The 17,509-nt window shown below is 38.3% G+C and overlaps 1 protein-coding gene and 1 non-coding gene across 3 annotated transcripts in view; one reads left to right on the top strand and one right to left on the bottom strand.

Annotated features, from left to right (window-relative positions):
- The window catches only part of ATAD2 (ATPase family AAA domain containing 2), a 96,684-nt gene that overhangs the window by 60,007 nt on the left and 19,168 nt on the right, over positions 1–17,509 (top strand). For both annotated transcript variants that reach the window (XM_054497487.2, XM_063669060.1), the window contains 7 exons: positions 771–859; positions 7,727–7,886; positions 8,922–9,012; positions 9,788–10,102; positions 10,444–10,576; positions 10,917–11,103; positions 12,095–12,280. In XM_054497487.2, coding sequence (XP_054353462.2) covers positions 771–859; positions 7,727–7,886; positions 8,922–9,012; positions 9,788–10,102; positions 10,444–10,576; positions 10,917–11,103; positions 12,095–12,280 — 1,161 coding nt within the window. The remainder of the gene's footprint in view (positions 1–770; positions 860–7,726; positions 7,887–8,921; positions 9,013–9,787; positions 10,103–10,443; positions 10,577–10,916; positions 11,104–12,094; positions 12,281–17,509) is intronic.
- Positions 14,648–14,751, bottom strand: LOC129043283 (U6 spliceosomal RNA). Its single transcript, XR_008504376.1, has one exon. It is a non-coding gene; the product is annotated as a U6 spliceosomal RNA (small nuclear RNA).

Genomic DNA, 17,509 nt, shown 5'->3' with positions numbered 1-17,509 from the left:
TTGAAGACTAGTTCTGCCCTGGAGCGGCTTTCATTTTCATATCCCAGATTGTATTGAGAGCACATTGTGAGATAATACATTCTGATCTACTGAGGCATATTGCTGCAAATGCTTTTAAATCTCTTTTTGGAACTCTCCCGAGGTTCTTTTTTACTTCTATGTTTATGGAAATGGATAAAAACTGTGGCATCTTGCTAATGTTTTCCCTTCCTGACTTGGAGGAAGACTATGTCACTGTCTTCTATTCTTTGTCTTGTTTCCATAGTTCAATAGATATTTTTGCGTGTCCAGGAACGATAGCTATATGAAATCTAAGGTATATAACCAGTGGAGTATGTCTTTTGAATACTTCTAGTTGAAAATGCAATTGAAAATTAAACCATATGTCATTATAATTTAGTTTGAATTCTTAAAACCCAGTTACTGGAACTTACGTTTAAATTTATAAATTATAAATAGTTATAAATTATAAATAAATTGAGGCTGAGGCAGGAAAATCACTTGAACCCAGGAGGTAGAGGTCGCAGTGAGCCAAGATCACGCCACTGCACTCCAGCCTGGGTGACAGTGAGACTCCATCTCAAAAAAAAAAAAATTATGAATAAATTCTGGTAAGCAAGTTTGAAGAAAAACCGATTGAAATAGTATATATTCAGCTTTATAAATTCTGTTAAGCATGTTTGAATGAGAATTGATTAAAATGGTTTATATTAAGTGTACGTGTTTGAGGCTGTTTATGCTAACCAATGACCACTCAACCTACTTTCTAGGCCTATCAGATGCGCCCATCAATTATTTTTTTTGATGAAATTGATGGTCTGGCTCCAGTACGGTCAAGCAGGCAAGATCAGATTCACAGGTAAAACTTGCTTGATGGCACTTCAACATTTCTTCCTATTTCCTGAGTGGTATTGATGTGTGAGAGATAGAATGTTAAATGGTGAAAGAAACTTTATAAGCTAGTAGTTCCTTTTTTTGGTAGTAGAACCCCAGTATATAGTACAAAAATAAAAAATGTGGACGGGTGCAGTGGCTCGCTCATACCTGTATTCCTGGCACTTTGGGAGGCCAAGGCAGGCGGATCACTTGAGGTCAAGAGTTTGAGACCAGCCTGGACAACATGGTGAAATCCTATCTCTACTTAAAAAAAAAAAAAAAAAAATTAGCCGGGTGTGGTGGTGCAAACCTATAATCCCAGCTCCGTGGAAGGCTGAGGCAGGAGAATCAGGAGAATCACTTGAACCTGGGAGGCGGAGGTTGCAGTGAGCTGAGATTATGCCATTGCACAGCCTGGGTGACAGAGCAAGACTCCCTCTCAAAAAAAAAGTAAACCTGCTCCGAATGTCAGTGTGTTCTAAAGCATGGTTTAAAAATCTTGGTTACAGAAGATTTAACTCATGATAGAAACAAATGTCTGCGGGTCAGTGATGTTAAGCCACTAGTAAGAGTAGGGCTATGGTGGGGAATGTGGCTGAATGTCCTATCACAAGAGCATATCCAGTTGCTTTTATCTCTGACCTGTTACTGATGTGCAGAAGCTTACCCAGACTTGAAAAATCGGTTTTGTTCCCTCAGATTTTATGTTCAAATTGTTAAGTATCTTAAATTTTACCAACTAATTTAGATGCTTTTAAGACATTGCCTGCGCTAAACAAAATCTAACTTAGGGCATTACTACTAGTTTAGGATTCTAATACTAGACCAATCTCCCCATTTTAAAGATGGGTAAATTGAACCCTCAACCCCCATGATTAGTTGCTTATCCAAGGGAGCACTTTAACAAGTGCTACTGTCCCAACCTGAATCTAAATTACTTTTAGTCCCAATTCATTTCAGTTTTTTAGAACTTCTTTTTAAATGGTTTCATGAATGATGTGTAATTGATTGATCAATTTGGAATATCCTAAAGGAAATATTTGCATGCTTTCATATATGCTAGTAGTATTGTTTTATATTGTAGATAATGTAGATGAATAAGATATAGTGTGTGATTGATAGGTGGGTTTTGGCTTTTCTAACATCTAACAAGATTTGCTATATTCTAATGGCCTTTTAAACTTGATGATAAACAGTTTTACTTGTTGCTGTGAGTAAATTAAAATATATGTTAAGTACCACAGTAAAAGTAGTTTTGTCTCTGCATGTCCTATTAGTAATCAGATAAACTTTTTATATGTGACACATTTCATTATCAGTCACACTATATTCATTGTGCTAACAGGAAGAAACATATTTAACAATACTTCCATCACTTCATAATCAAGTAAGTTGAGTACTTACTGTTTTTTGAGATACTTCGAAAGGTATTGGAGGAATTTTGGCAAAAAAATTACAGAGTAATTGTAGCAAAACTATGCCATCTCAAATATATATATATATATTTTTTGAGACAGAGTCTTGCTCTGTTGCCCAGGCTGGAATGCAATAGCGTGATCTTGGCTCATGGCAACCCCCATCTCCCAGGTTCCAGCGATTCTTCTGCCTCAGCCTCCCAAGTAGTTGGGGCTACGGGTGTGCCCCACCATGCCCGGCTAAATTTTTGTATTTTAGTAGAGATGGGGTTTCACCATGTTGGCCAGGTCTTGAACTCCTGACCTCAGGTGATCAGCCCGCCTCGGCCTCCCACAGTGCTGGGATTAGACGTGAGCCACCGCGCCCAGCCTGTTCTTTGTATTTTTAGCAGACACTGGGTTTCGCCATGTTGGCCAGGCTGGTCCTGAACTCCTGACTTTAGGTGATCTACCTGTCTCTGCCTCCCAAAGTGCTGGGATTACAGGCGTGAGCCACCGCGCCTGGCCAAATATAGCTACATTATTAAAAGAAATTTAGTATTCAAGTTATTTTAACCACAAACTTAAAAATTATGACAGTAAAAATGTATGTTAAATTAAGCTTTTTTAGAATTTAGCACATTTCATGTTGAAGATGATTAAACTGTATTCTGTACCTTAATTTTAGTAATAATACTGTAGAATAATGCAAATAATTATGTGAATGTCATTAGGTAATAATATTTTCAACCTAAGAGAAAGAAGATAGAAATGTGAAATAAAGAAGTCAAATTACCCTAAATTGTTTTTTTTGAGACAAAGTCTTGCTCTGTCGCCCAGGCTGGAGTGCAGTAGCACAGTCTTGGCTCACTGCAACCTCTGCCTCCCGAGTTCAAGGGATTCTCCTGCCTCAGCCTCCCGAGTAGCTGGGATTACAGGCATGCACCAGCACACTTGGCTAATTTTTTGTATTTTTAGTAGAGACAGGGTTTCACCATGTTGGCCAGGCTGGTCTTGAACTCCTGATCTCAGCCTTCCAAAGTACTGGGATTACAGGCGTGAGCCACCCACTCGACCTGAAACCCTGATAGTCTTTACTTTGAATTGCAAATATCAATAGAAACTTGGGACGAAGTTTTTTTTTTTTTTTTTTTTTTTTTAAGAAAAAAAAATCCTATCTCTGGACACTTTGGAAGGCCTAGAAGCAATCACAATACAGTAGCAATTAATGTCCGTCCCTGAGTGTGGTCTCTATATATTAGGACTCAGGAGAGATGGCGGATTGTAACACTGAAGCAGAAATGATCAAGACAAGCCTGGAATACTTTGTAATACCTGAAAGCAATAAAAAAAAAAAAATTACTAGAATCATACCAGAATGACATAGGAGCCAATTTTGAGGGCTCTCTCACTGGCTGAAGATTAAACAATTTAAGCATCAAAAATAATGACTACAGTAGATAGAAATATATCAAATACCTAAAAAACATCACTTTTTTTGTGTTGTTTGTTGTTGTTGGTTTTGGCTTGTTGTTGTTGTTGTTTTGTGACAGAGTCTCACTCTGTCACCCAGGCTGGAGTGCAGTGGCATGATCTTGGCTCACTACAACCTCCACCTCCCAGGTTCAAGCTATTCTCGTGCCTCAGCCTCCCTAGTAGCTGGGATTACAGGCCTGTGCCACCACTCCTGGCTAATTTTTGAACTTTTAGTAGAGACGGGGTTTTGCCATTTTGGCCAAGCTGGTCTTGAACTCCTGGCCTCAAGAGATCTACCTGCCTCAGCCTCCCAAAGTGCTGGGATTACAGGCGTGACCCACCGCACAAGGCCTTGTTTTTGTTTTTTGAGACAGGATCTTAAACTCTGTTACCCAGGCTGGAGTGCAGTAGCATGATCACAACTCGCTGCAGCCTTGGTCTCTTGGGCTCAAGCAATCTGCCCACCTCAACTTCTCGGAACTACAGGCACACACTACCACACTCAGCTGGGTTTTTGTTTGTTTGTTTTTTAGTAAAGATGAAGTCTCTGTTGCCCAGGTTGGTCTCAAACTCCTGAGCTCAAGTGATCCTCCCACCTCGGGCTCCCAAAGTGCTGGGATTACAGGCATGAGCCACCATGCCCAGCCACCATCAGTTTTTTGTTGTTGTTGTTGTTTTTGATTTTGTTTTTTTAAAAAAAAAAAAACTTATTTGTAAGAAAAAGGTATGATTTCTTAATTTCTATTCTTGGCATAAATTTTCTTTCCAGTGCAACCAAAACTTCCTGAACCCTTTTCAGCACTGTTATTCAAAACTTGGAGTTCTATTGCTGGATAAAAAGAATTCATTCACAAATAAGCTGTGCAATTCGATCACCTTGAAGTTTTGACTTCAAACTTTTCTTTGACAAAACACCAATGTTTGTCCTATAACCTTCATCTAAGACACCCAGCTCCTAAGTGTTTTGCAGCCAAGCCAAAATGTAGAGCTACTCTTCCATAACACCCAGAAGGAGGAGCTATCTGAATGTCTGATAGCTTCTTCCATAGGTGGTATTGTATAATCATATGCACTGTATAGGTCATAGCCCTTGGCCTTTGTGGACTCCCAGCTCCCAGGTTGAGTCCAAAACCAGGCAAGGTGGAGCTGCATGCCCCCCCCCACCCTCCTCCGCAGGCCAGACCCACTTGCGGCGGGGAATGACAGGTGTCTCTTTGGAGCAGGGCATGGCAGAGCAAGGAGGTGAGGGGAGGAGATAGCCACGAGAACCAGAAAGTGCAGAATGAGCCTTCTCCCCATCACCACCACCCCCGCCACTGCTGGCAGGGAACACACCAAGATCTTAAAAATCATCAGTTTTTAGGGCTGGGCGCGGTGGCTCACGCCTGTAATCCCAGCATTTTGGGAGGCCGAGGCGGGTGGATCACGAGGTCAGGAGATCGAGACCATCCTGGCTAACACGGTGAAACCCTGTCTCTACTAAAAATACAAAAAAATTAGCCGGGCATGGTGGCAGGTGCCTGTAGTCCCGGCTACTCGGGAGGCGAAGGCAGTAGAATGGCACGAACCCAGGAGGCGGAGCTTGCAGTGAGCTGAGATCGTGCCACTGCACTCCAGCCTGGGCAACAGAGCCAGACTCCATCTCAAAAAAAAAAAAAAATCATCAGTTTTTAATAATGTTTTTAATTCCACTGAATTCCACTGGTCACCTAAGGTTGCTGAGTTATTATTTATTACTCTGAAAATTGATAAGAGGGAAAGAATCAAACATTTCTTCTTCCTGTCCTATACAGGCCATGATTGAGGGTAATTCAGCAGTTGATGAAGTAGTGTAGTTCTTTGTATAGGAAAATCACAGCTAATAAATGCAAAAGAAATGATTGAATTAGAAAGTCACCATTTTGCAGCCTCTTATGAAATAGTGGATCTAGACCTGTCGTTTTTTAACCAGGGATGATGCCATCCCCCTCCCCGCAGGGACAGATATCTAGAGACAGTTTTTGTTGTCACAACTGGTGGTGGCAACTACTTAGCATTTGGTAGATGAAGGCCAGACATGCTGTTAAACATCTTACACGTACAGGACAGCTCTCCACAACAAATAATTATCTGGCCCAAAATGTCAGTAGTGCTAATTTGGGAAACCTTTATCTAAACAATAATTATCAATGGCCACTCAAGCAGTAAGATAAAAAGGAAGGTTGATGGGGATATTTATGATGGGTGGAAAAAGCTGTTAACACCTGACTGAAACTCAACCCACTAATTGACCTTAAATGGGAAACTGGTATTAGGTGCCTCCTGTGGGGATATAATAGGAATTACGTGGTATCTTCCTGTAAAAATGTCATCCCAAATGGTTTAGCCAGCATCCATTAAGCTTCTAGATCTAGGCCAGGTGCAGTGGCTCACGTCTGTATTCCCAGCACTTTGGGTGTCCTAGGCAGGCAGATCACAAAGTCAGAAGATCGAGACCATCCTGGCTAACACGGTGAAATCTCGTCTCTACTAAAAAAAAAAAAAAAAAAAAAAAAAATTAGCCAGGTGTGGTAGCGGGCGCCTGTAGTCCCAGCTACTCGGGAGGCTGAGGCAGGAGATTGGCGTGAACCCAGGAGGTGGAGCTTGCAGTGAGCCGAGACCGCGCAACTGCACTCCAGCCTGGGAGACAGAGCGAGACTCCATCTCAAAAAAAAAAAAAAAAAGCTTCTAGATCTAGCTACCAGTTTCCAGGAAATATGAAAGATAGAGGGGGACAACTTAAATGACCCTATCAGGAAGCAATCAGCCCAGTCCAGAATGTGGGAAGGAAATTCTACAAGCCAAATGACCCAGTTTCTTCAACAAATAAATGGCATGGAGGGGAAAAAAATGTAAGAGGCACAGTGGGAACTGTCAAGGAATTCAGTGACAAATAATCAAGTGTAGTGTGTGGGTCCTGGATTAACTAAATCAAATGTAAACAGGTATTTTGAGACAATCAGGAAAAATTGGGTATTAGATATTATTAAAGAATTAGTCATTTACTTAGGATGATGATATTATTGGGTTTGTTGTAAGTCCTTATCTCTTAGAAATACATACATGAAGTACTTACATGAAATATTTATGAATTGAACTGTGTGTCCGAGGTTTTATTTTTCTTTTTAAAAGTGGTCAGGTGAAGACATTAAAAAAGGCATACTGATAATTGTTGAAGCTGAGTGATGGAAATTTGGAGATCATTTTACTATTCTGTCTTTATAATAAAAAGTTTAAAATGTAATGAAAACTCTGTTATGCTTTATGTATATTCTATTTTATTTTGCTGTCCTTTGATAATGTATATACAGTGGAAATTTTATTATTTTTAGATACTGTGTGTCCTACCTGGTGCTACCAGCACTTTTTTTCTTTTTCTTTTCTTTTTTGTTTTTTTGAGACAAGGTCTTGCTCTGTCGCCCAGGCTGGAATGCAGTGGTGCAATCTTGGCTCACTATGTACAACCTCAGCTTCCCCAGTAGTAGGACTACAGGCACAGGTCATGTCACCATGCTGGCTAATTTTTTTTTTTTAATAGAGATGGGGTTTCCCTATGTTGCCCAGGCTGGTCTCAAACTCCTGGCCTCGAGTACTCTTCCCACCTCAGCCCCCAAGTTCTGGGGTTACAGGCGTGAGCCACCATGCCTTGCCTTTTTTTTCTTTTTGATGTTACATATTGTTTGGGAACTCTTAAGTTCCTTTGTGAAATTATGCTTTATGAAATGTCTTCTAGGATTCATTTGTGGGGGTCTAACAACCATCTGTTTTCCATTGATTTCAATTTCTGTGGGCCATTTGGGATGTTATTTTATAGATTTTTTTAATCCATTGGAAATAGTGAGGTGCCCTGAGAAAATTTATTCACGTGTAATGCATTAAATCTTACAAAAGAAGAAATATTACTGAATGATATAGACTGTGTTCATAGTATTAATCTCTTCTCTCTTATTTTTAAAATTTAGTTCTATTGTTTCCACCCTGCTAGCTCTTATGGATGGATTGGACAGCAGAGGGGAAATTGTGGTCATTGGTGCTACCAACAGACTAGATGCTATAGACCCTGCTTTACGAAGGCCTGGTCGCTTTGACAGAGAATTCCTCTTTAGCCTGCCTGATAAAGAGGTAAGAATTTAACGTCACTCAAATTTTGACAAAATATATTGCTGTTTATTAATAATAAGTCTTGGTATAGTAAAAATTTGGAGATTCTTGAGTTTTGTATCATGGTCTTTCTTGTCAAGTGATAGTTGTTAGTAAACAACTCAAATGGGGACAAATTTTTATTCTTTTCTTTAAATATAGTAGTGCCTTCCCAAAATTACTCTTAAAATTTTTTCAATTTGAGTGTATAGCCTTTGGATGTTCTAAGTGTTGCTTCAGAACATATGGCTTAATGAGTAATCAATCCTTAGCCAGTTTGTTAGCCTTGGCTTTTTCATGAATATCATCATATAATCCTACCGAGTTTTTTTAAGTCTACTTAATCTTCTGGGAACCAAAGAGGAAAATATGTGAAGAGCTGTCTGTACTCTTAAAAACAGCTCTTAATATGCACCAGAATGAATAGCTACTTTAGTAGTTACTTATTTTCTCTTATTTGTATTTATGACGAATATAACTTTAGTGCTATAAATGCAAATATGTTTAATAATGAGACTTAAGTTCATTAAACTCTTAAAAGTACATCCTTTTTCTTATTTTCACTTTCATATTTTGCTTATATTAAGTTTTTTTGGTTGTTTGGTTGTTTGTTTGTGATAAAGTCTTGCTCTGTCACCCAGGCTGGGGTGCAGTGGCACAATCTCAGCTCACTGCAACTTCCACCCCCGGGATTCAAGCAATTCTCGTGCCTCAGACTCCCAAGTAGCTGGGATTACAGGCACACGCTACCACGCCCAGCTAATCTTTGTATTTTTAGTAGAGAGTGGTTTTCACCATGTTGGCCAGGCTGGTCTCGAACTTCCAACCTCAAGTGATCCACCTGCCTCAGCCTCCCAAAGTGCTGGGATTACAGGTGTGAGCCACCGCACCCGGCCATTATTAAGTACTGATCACTTTAAAATTTTAGATAATCAAAAGTATTTTAATTGAAATTAATGTAATCTGAATAGCATTTATTATTATAGTTGTAAAAAATTAAATTGTTTTTATTCATAGGCTCGAAAAGAGATTCTAAAGATTCACACCAGGGATTGGAATCCCAAACCACTGGACACATTTTTAGAAGAGCTAGCAGAAAACTGTGTTGGTAAACATTGTTTTAAGCAGTTAAAATAAATACTACATTTATTTCAAATATGAAACAAGTTATATTAGGTTGGTGCAAAAGTAATTGTGGTTTTTGCCTATAAAAGTAATGGCAAAAACCACAGTTTCTTTTGCACCAGACTAATAAAGAAATACAAGGTTGTATTTGTTTCTTATCTCTCATTTGTGGCATTTTCTTCTCACGAAGTGTTGGTATTAAATAGAGATATTTGACAAATTGGCCATCGGGGCAGAGTAGATAATTATATAATTGTATAAAATACAATATATTATTATATCATAATAAGATAATAGCTATTCTTTACTGACCATTTTGTAGTCATCCTTTTAAGCATTTTACATATATTATTTCATGTAATTTTTACATCATTCCTGTGATGTAGGTAGCAGTATCTCTACAGATGAAGAAATGGCTGGAGAGCATTATGTGAATCTTCTAAGGTCATGCAGCTAGTAAATTACAGACTGGAATTTGAATCTAGTCGGTGTGATTTTAAAACTCTTGCTTTTGACCTCTGTGCTATACTTAGTGCTTGTGTATTGCACTCTTAAAAGTTGATTGATTGTTGATGGCCATTACTACCCTATAAGTTTACTGGGTAAAAGAGATTTTGGTTTTATTACTCTTAAATATTTGCTAACTATATTGCGAGGCTGATTTTTAATTTTTTTTTAACCATGGTCATGCTAATAGAGTTTTGTGTTTTCTTTGTTTGGTCGGCTGGTTCTTTTCTTCCCCTGGTTGCTTTGGATAGGATACTGTGGAGCAGATATTAAATCAATATGTGCTGAAGCTGCTTTATGTGCTTTACGACGACGCTACCCACAGATCTATACCACTAGTGAGAAACTACAGTTGGATCTCTCTTCAATTAATATCTCAGCTAAGGATTTCGAGGTAGCTATGCAAAAGATGATACCAGCCTCCCAAAGAGCTGTGACATCACCTGGGCAGGCATTGTCCACCGTTGTGAAACCACTCCTGCAAAACACTGTTGACAAGATCTTAGAAGCCCTGCAGAGAGTATTTCCACATGCAGAATTCAGAACAAATAAAACATTAGACTCAGGTATAAAACTTGATTGACCATTTAAAGTTAGTTTTTATAATCAATAAAGTGAAATGTTTCATACATACCAGAAATATTTATTTGTAAAAGAATCTCTTGAAAATAATTTGGTAATGCTTTACCTGGGATATTTGAAGGAAATTTACTCCATGGATTGCCCTTAACTTAATTTATTGTAAGTTTGGGGTACATTTTTACATTTACTTATTAATTCATATGTACACAAATATTTTTGATTCTTTGAAAAAATTTAATTGAAATATGCTGACTTGGTAACTGAAGCATTAAAGATTTGCTTTGCAATCCAAAAGTTACTAATGTACAATTTTTTGGTTTTATAGATATTTCTTGTCCTCTGCTAGAAAGTGACTTGGCTTACAGTGATGATGATGTTCCATCAGTTTATGAAAATGGACTTTCTCAGAAATCTTCTCATAAGGCAAAAGACAATTTTAATTTTCTTCATTTGAATAGGTATATTTTTCTTGCAAATCAATGTTTTGCATGTGTAAATTTTCTAAAAATAAATGAGATGCGGTTGAAAAAGTAAAAAATGCTAACCAATCTGCTTTTTATTTAAATTAAACTACCAGAAATTTTTTGTTGTTACGGTTGTCACAACAGTAGAAATTACAGTCTATAAAAATATTCCTAAAAACCTTTGGGGTTGGTTTCCAGAAACTGTGTGAACCATGTTATGATTGGTTGGCCTTATTGACAAGACATTTTACTTATGAAAGTTTATAGTTGACAATTTAGGGAGAAAATTTAAACTGTGTTTTCTAAAACAGCTTATTAATCATTTCTCTTTCAGAAATGCTTGTTACCAACCTATGTCTTTTCGACCAAGAATATTGATAGTAGGAGAACCAGGATTTGGTCAAGGTTCTCACTTGGCACCAGCTGTCATTCATGCTTTGGAAAAGTTTACTGTATATACATTAGACATTCCTGTTCTTTTTGGAGTTAGTGCTACATCCCCTGAAGAAACATGTGCCCAGGTAATTTGTTGGTGCCCAAGTATAAGACAAAACAGCCTTTCGGAGACAGAAGCTAAAATTGCCCCATTTTTTGTATTGTGTTTTTTTGTCTTTCTGATTTGTAACTTCAGGTTTACAAAACAGAATTATGCATGATTGCTTAGTCATTAAAGAGAATGACTTTAAATCCCACATTCACCCGTAATATCTTTGTGACCTTAGTAAAGTTGTTAGATCTCTCTAATTTTCCCCTTTTGGAAAATGGAGATAATAATACTTACTTCATACAGCTGTTGTGAGAATTAAATGAGTAAAGTACTTAAAATGGTGACTGCTCCTTAGTAAGTACTCAGATATTCTGCAGTTTCTGTTTTTGGTATTTGTATATTAACCTTTTTTTGTTTGTTTTTGGTTTTGGTTTTTTTGAGACAGAGTCTTGCTGTGTCACCAGGCTGGAGTGCAGTGGCACGATCCCGGCTCCCTGCAACCTCCGCCTTCCGGGTTCAAGCAATTCTCCTGCCTTAGCCTCCCGAGTAGCTGGGACTACAGGTGCATGCCGCCACACCCAGCTAATTTTTTTTTTTTTAATAGAGACGGGGTTTCACCGTGTTGCCCAGGATGGTCTCGAACTCCTGGGCTCAGGCAGTCTACCCGCCTTGGCCTCCCAAAGTGCGTGGATTATAGGCATGAGCCACCGTGCCTGGCTATATTAACATTTTTAAAATATAAAAATATTTTATATTTGTAGTTTTGTTTACTTTTGATTACAATAGAAAAATCTTCTAGATTTCTCCAGCTGTTTTCTAGTTGCTTGAAGAAATTATCTTTTTCCAAAAAAAGAAACTTTTAATCAACATTTAAAAATAAGGTTGTGGGATTTTGGAGAAGCATTTTAAAAACTTGAGGACTTTATATGTTACTCCTGGGAGGTTAAACATTGTTTCAGACTAATAGAACTAGCATTATTAATATGCTGACTCTAACTAAATTTGTTTTGTTCTCTCTCTACTAGGTGATTCGTGAAGCTAAGAGAACAGCACCAAGTATAGTGTATGTTCCTCATATCCACGTGTGGTGGGAAATAGTTGGACCAACACTTAAAGCCACATTTACCACATTATTACAGAATATTCCTTCATTTGCTCCAGTTTTACTACTTGCAACTTCTGACAAACCCCATTCTGCTTTGCCAGAAGAGGTAATTTATGTGGGGCAGTATCATTATACTTTTAAAAAGAGAGTTGTTTGTACCACAATAATCATAACTTATTGAAAAAATACAAATGCTATAGAAGTGAATAAAAGGATAAGTTTTCTTATCAAAGATACCATTGTTAACTATTTGGTATATATGCTCATTGGGTAAGATGGTATATGTATATGTGTATGTATATATTAAGGATACATAAATTTTTTCTCTTGAAAAATGGTATTATATGCCAGGCGCAGTGGCTTACGCCTGTAATCCCAGCACTTTGGGAGGCCGAGGCGGTTGGATCATGAGGTCAGGAGATCGACACCATCCTGGCTAACAGGGTGAAACCCCGTCCCTACTAAAAATACAAAAAAAATTAGCTGGGCGTGGTGGCTGGCGCCTGTAGTCCCAGCTACTCGGGAGGCTGAGGCAGGAGAATGGCATGAACCCTGGAGGCAGAGCTTGCAGTGAGCCGAGTGAGCCACTGCACTCCAGCCTAGGCGACAGAGCGAGACTCCGTCTCAAAAAAAAAAAAAAAAAAATTTAAAAAACGGGATTATATGATACATACTATTCTGCAATTTGTTTTATTCACTTATCAATAAATGTATTCATGTATTTGTTAGTGCTAAAGTCTCTTTAAGAGCTGCATGGTTTTTCCACTCTTGATGTACTATTATTTATTTATCCAAAGCCCTGTTGACAGGTTTTTTGGTGGTTTTCCAGATTTTTTTCTACTGAACTATTATAGTGAGCATCCTTGTATTTTAGTTAGTATGAGCACTAGTATGTGGATTTTTCTAGTATTGATTCCTAGAAGTGGAATAGCTGTAGCTGAATCAAAGAGTATTTTACATTTACAAGTTTTAACAATATTAAATTACTAATTCAAGTTTGTGCCAATTTAGACAACTGCCAGTAGTGAACAAAAGGCCATGCTGCTTCTGCCTGGAATACTCTTCTTTTACATACTTGCCTGGCATCATTTTTTATTTTTCTCAAATCTCTGCTCAGATATCACCTCAGGGAGGCCTTCTTTGATCAGAGTTTCTCAATAATACCAATAGCTCTTTCACCCATCACACTCTTTTCCCTTTTCCTGCTTTATTTGTATTGCCTCCTGCCATTAAATATTAATTTGCTTGACTCTGTTTCCCCATCAGAATGTAAAGTACATGAAATTAGGGACTATTTTTTGTCACCTTTGTGTCATAGAGCACATAACAAGCATATTGTAGGCTTCTGTGTATTTTAATGAATGAGTTTAATTTTTTTTTCACACTTGACAAAATTGGTTTACACTTTTTAGAACACTAGTAGGAAGATAAGCTCAAATACTTATTAAAGAAATATTTATTGAGTGCTTATTTTCTCCCAGGCGTGGTTCTAGGCACTGGAGATAAAACAGTGAATAAGATACACAAAAATGTGTATCCTTACACATGTAGGGCTAACATTTTAATTGAGTGGGGGAGAGAAGTTTTAAAAAATTTATAATACTAACTATTATTGTGGAGAAAGATTTAGCTAAGGGGTACCAAAAGATTATGGGTAGGTTACCATGTTAAATAGGCTAGGTAAGGCCTCATTAAGAAGATGATATTTGGCCGGGTGTGGTGGTTCACGCCTGTAATCCTAGCACTTTGGGAGGCCACGGTGGGCTAATCACCTGAGATCAGGAGTTCAAGACCAGCCTGGCCAACCAACATGGTGAAACCTTGTCTCTACAAAAATTAGCCGGACATGGTGATGTGTGCCCGTAATCCCAGCTACTCGGGAGGCTGAGGCGGGAGAATCGCTTGAACCCGGGAGGTGGGATTTGTAGTGAGCCAAGATCCCACCACTGCACTCCAGCTGAGGCGACAAAGCAAAACTCCATCTCAAAAAAAAAAAAAAAAATGATGATGATGATATTTGAGGAAAGACGTGGAAAAGGTAAGGTAGTGAACCATTGGAATAGCTGAGGGACAAAAGGTCCTAGCAGAGGAAGAAGCAAATGCAGAGGCTCTGAGGCAGATCTGTGTCTGGCAGGTTGGAAAAATAGCAAGAAGGCCAGGATGATAGAGCAGAGTAAGTGAGGGGTAATGTAGGAGGAAAGGAGGCCAAGGTTATCAAGGGACCAGATTATGTCCCCAGTGACTCTGTATAATAATAATTGATTACGGAACCTCCAAGTTAAATAAGCTAGGAAATGAATATTAAGTATATATTATAAACTCTGAGTGGGGGAGGTCCTTAAAGGTTTCCAGTTTAGTAAATTATCTAGTTTCGTACTCTACACTATCGCCTTTATGTGGATATCTCACCTATGTTGAAACACTTTTACGCAGTTCTTTTTGTTACCTCTGACTCCTAAAAATCCAACTTATTGAGGGAGGCTTTCATTTCTCTTTCTTTTTTTTTAAACTTATAAAAGGGGTCATGCTAATCTTCTGTATTGTTCCAATTTTAGTATATGTGCTGGTGAAGTGAACTTCTGTATTGTTCCAATTTTAGTATATGTGCTGGTGAAGCAAGCAGAAATCTACCACTTCTTAATCTCCATTCATTTCCCAGATTGCATATAGAACTTGACTGATACATCTTCATCATGACAAGTCTTTGTATATTTGAATACTCTTATGTCTTGCTGACCCAGGCCTTTTCACATTAAACAGGATATGGTATATTCATTAGGGCTATTAATAAAGTAGAAGTTTATTTCTTACTCACTTTAACAATACTAGGCAGGTTGATTACATTGGCAAGTTTGTCTTCTGCTGTGCAGTCATTCAAACACTGAGGCTGAAAGATATTTTATTTTACTTTATTTTATTTTATTTACTTATTTGTTTATTTATTTTTGGAGATGGAGTCGCACTGTGTTGCCTAGGCTGGCAGTGTAGGAGCGCAATCTTGGCTCACTGCAGCCTCAGCCTCCTGGGTTTAAGCAATTATCCTGCCTCAGCCTCCCGAGTAGCTGGGATTACAGGCATCCGCCACCATGCCCAGCTAATTTTGTATTTGTAGTAGAGATGGGGTTTCACCATGTTGGCCAGGCTGGTCTTGAACTCCTGACCTCAGGTGAGCCACCGTGCCCGGCCTGTTGTCTTATTTTCATCATGTAGCCTTCCAGGTCGCTTTCAGTACAGTCAACTGAAAGGACAGGCTCTTGCTTGTGCCTGACTTGGAAGTGGTGTAAATCATTTCCTCTCAAATTCCACTGGCTAAAGCTCAGTCACATAGCCTACTTCATTGCAAGAGAGGCTAGGAAATCTGACCTAGCTGTGTGCCCAAAGAACAAGAATACAGATTGTGGTAATAGTAGACTTTGTTACACAGCACACCAGGTTGTAGTTTCTTCAAAATTCTAGTCACTCTCCTGAATGTCTTTCTTTTTTCTAGTTCTTTTGGAAGGCCAGAGCCAGAATGAATGAAGTACTCTAGCAGTGTTCTGATTAACACAGTGGAAAAAAAGATTGTTAGCCATAGTATTACTGGCTTCTTATTCTATCAACTGAAACTGTTAATCATTTTGAGATTTGAAATAAAGATAATAATGGCTTTATGCTCCGGGTAACAAGTAAGACAAACTAGGTGAACTTTGTATGGATGTGGAGAGGTTGAAAAAATGTAATCGGTTTAATCTGGGGAAACTTTATCGAGAATGGAAATTCTATACCAAAAGATCTTTTCTTAAAGGATAGCTTCTCTTACTTTTTTTCTGGGGATAATATTTTTTAAGCATATAATTGCAAACTGGGTAAAATATTTTAATACCACATTCTATAAGTAGGGGAGAATGGGCCTGGGACTAGGAATTACCCATTTTTATAAAATGAGCATGGTGATGTGCGCCTGTAGTCCCAGCTACTCGGGAGGCTGAAGTGGGAGAACCGCTTGAATCTGGGAGGTGGGGGCTGCAGTGAGTCGAGATTGCACCACTGCACTCCAGCCTAGGTGACAGAGTGAGACCCTGTCTCAAAAAAAAAAAAAGACAAAACTTACCATTTCATCCATTTTTTTAAGCATATAGTATAGTCACATTAAGTGCATTTACAATGTTGGGCAACCATCACCACTATCCAGATCTTTCTTGTTATCCCAAGCAGAAACTCTGTACCTATTAACAGTAATTCCCCATTTCTATCTCCCCACAGCCCTCGGTAACTTCCGTTATAATTTGGCTCTGAATTATTTATTCTAGGTACCTCATATAATTTGAATATGTATTTGTCTTTTGTGTCTTATTTAGTGTAATGTTTTCAAGTTCATCCATGTTGTATCTTGTGTCCAAATTTTATTCCTTTTTAGGGTGAATACTTTTCCATTGTATGTATATACCACATTTTGTATCCATTCATCTGGTGACAGACATTTGGGTCATCTTCACGTCCTGACATTTGTGAATAAAGCTGCTGTGATTACTGGAGTACAAATACTCGTTTGAGTTTTTGTTTTCAGTTCTTTGGGATCTATACCTAGAAGTGGAATTGCTGCATCATATACTAATTCTGTGTTTAAACTTTGAGAAACCACCAAATTGTTTTCCGCCGCAGCTACACTATTTTACATTCTTACCAGCAGTCCACTGAGTTTCCAATATCTCTCTTGTAGCCCACACTTACCTTCTGGCCTTTATATTTTGGTTTTTTTTGTTTATTTGCTTTTTATTTTTGAACAATTGCTCTTTCTTATATCTCATCTCATTTGGGGTTGGGAAAATGAATTAATTGATCTCAACAAACCTTTTAAGTATCAGGGCCAGGCACAGTGGCATATGTGTGTAATTGTAGCACTTTGGGAGGCCAGGGCAGGAGGATCACTTAAGCCCAGGAATTTGAGATCAGCCTGGGCAACACAAGGAGACCCTGTCTCTACAAAAAGTTTAAAAATTAGCTGAGTGTGGTGGTGCGTGCCTGTAGTCCCAGCTACTCAGGAGGCTGAGGTAAGAGGATTGCTTGAGCCCAGTCTGAGGTTACAGTGAGCTATGATTGTGCCACTGCAATCCAGCCTGAGTGACAGAGCCAGACCTTGTCTCTTAAAAAAAAAAAAAAGAAAACGAAAAAAGTAAAATATAATCAAGTCAGTTCCTTTATTAGTTTGGGTTCTTGAGTTCTCATGATTTTTAGTTCCTTAATCTCTTGTAAACATGGTTTATACATAAATCTAGCATTCTTTAAGGACTTGTTTAAAAAATTTACAATTTAGCTTGTCATTAAAAATATGTGTATAATAACCTGCTATTGTCTT

Source organism: Pongo pygmaeus, chromosome 7 (genome assembly GCF_028885625.2).
Source record: "Pongo pygmaeus isolate AG05252 chromosome 7, NHGRI_mPonPyg2-v2.0_pri, whole genome shotgun sequence".
Classification (NCBI taxonomy): Eukaryota; Metazoa; Chordata; class Mammalia; order Primates; family Hominidae; genus Pongo; species Pongo pygmaeus.
Note: the sequence above shows the minus strand (reverse complement) of the source record. Positions and strands in the feature narration are given on the sequence as shown.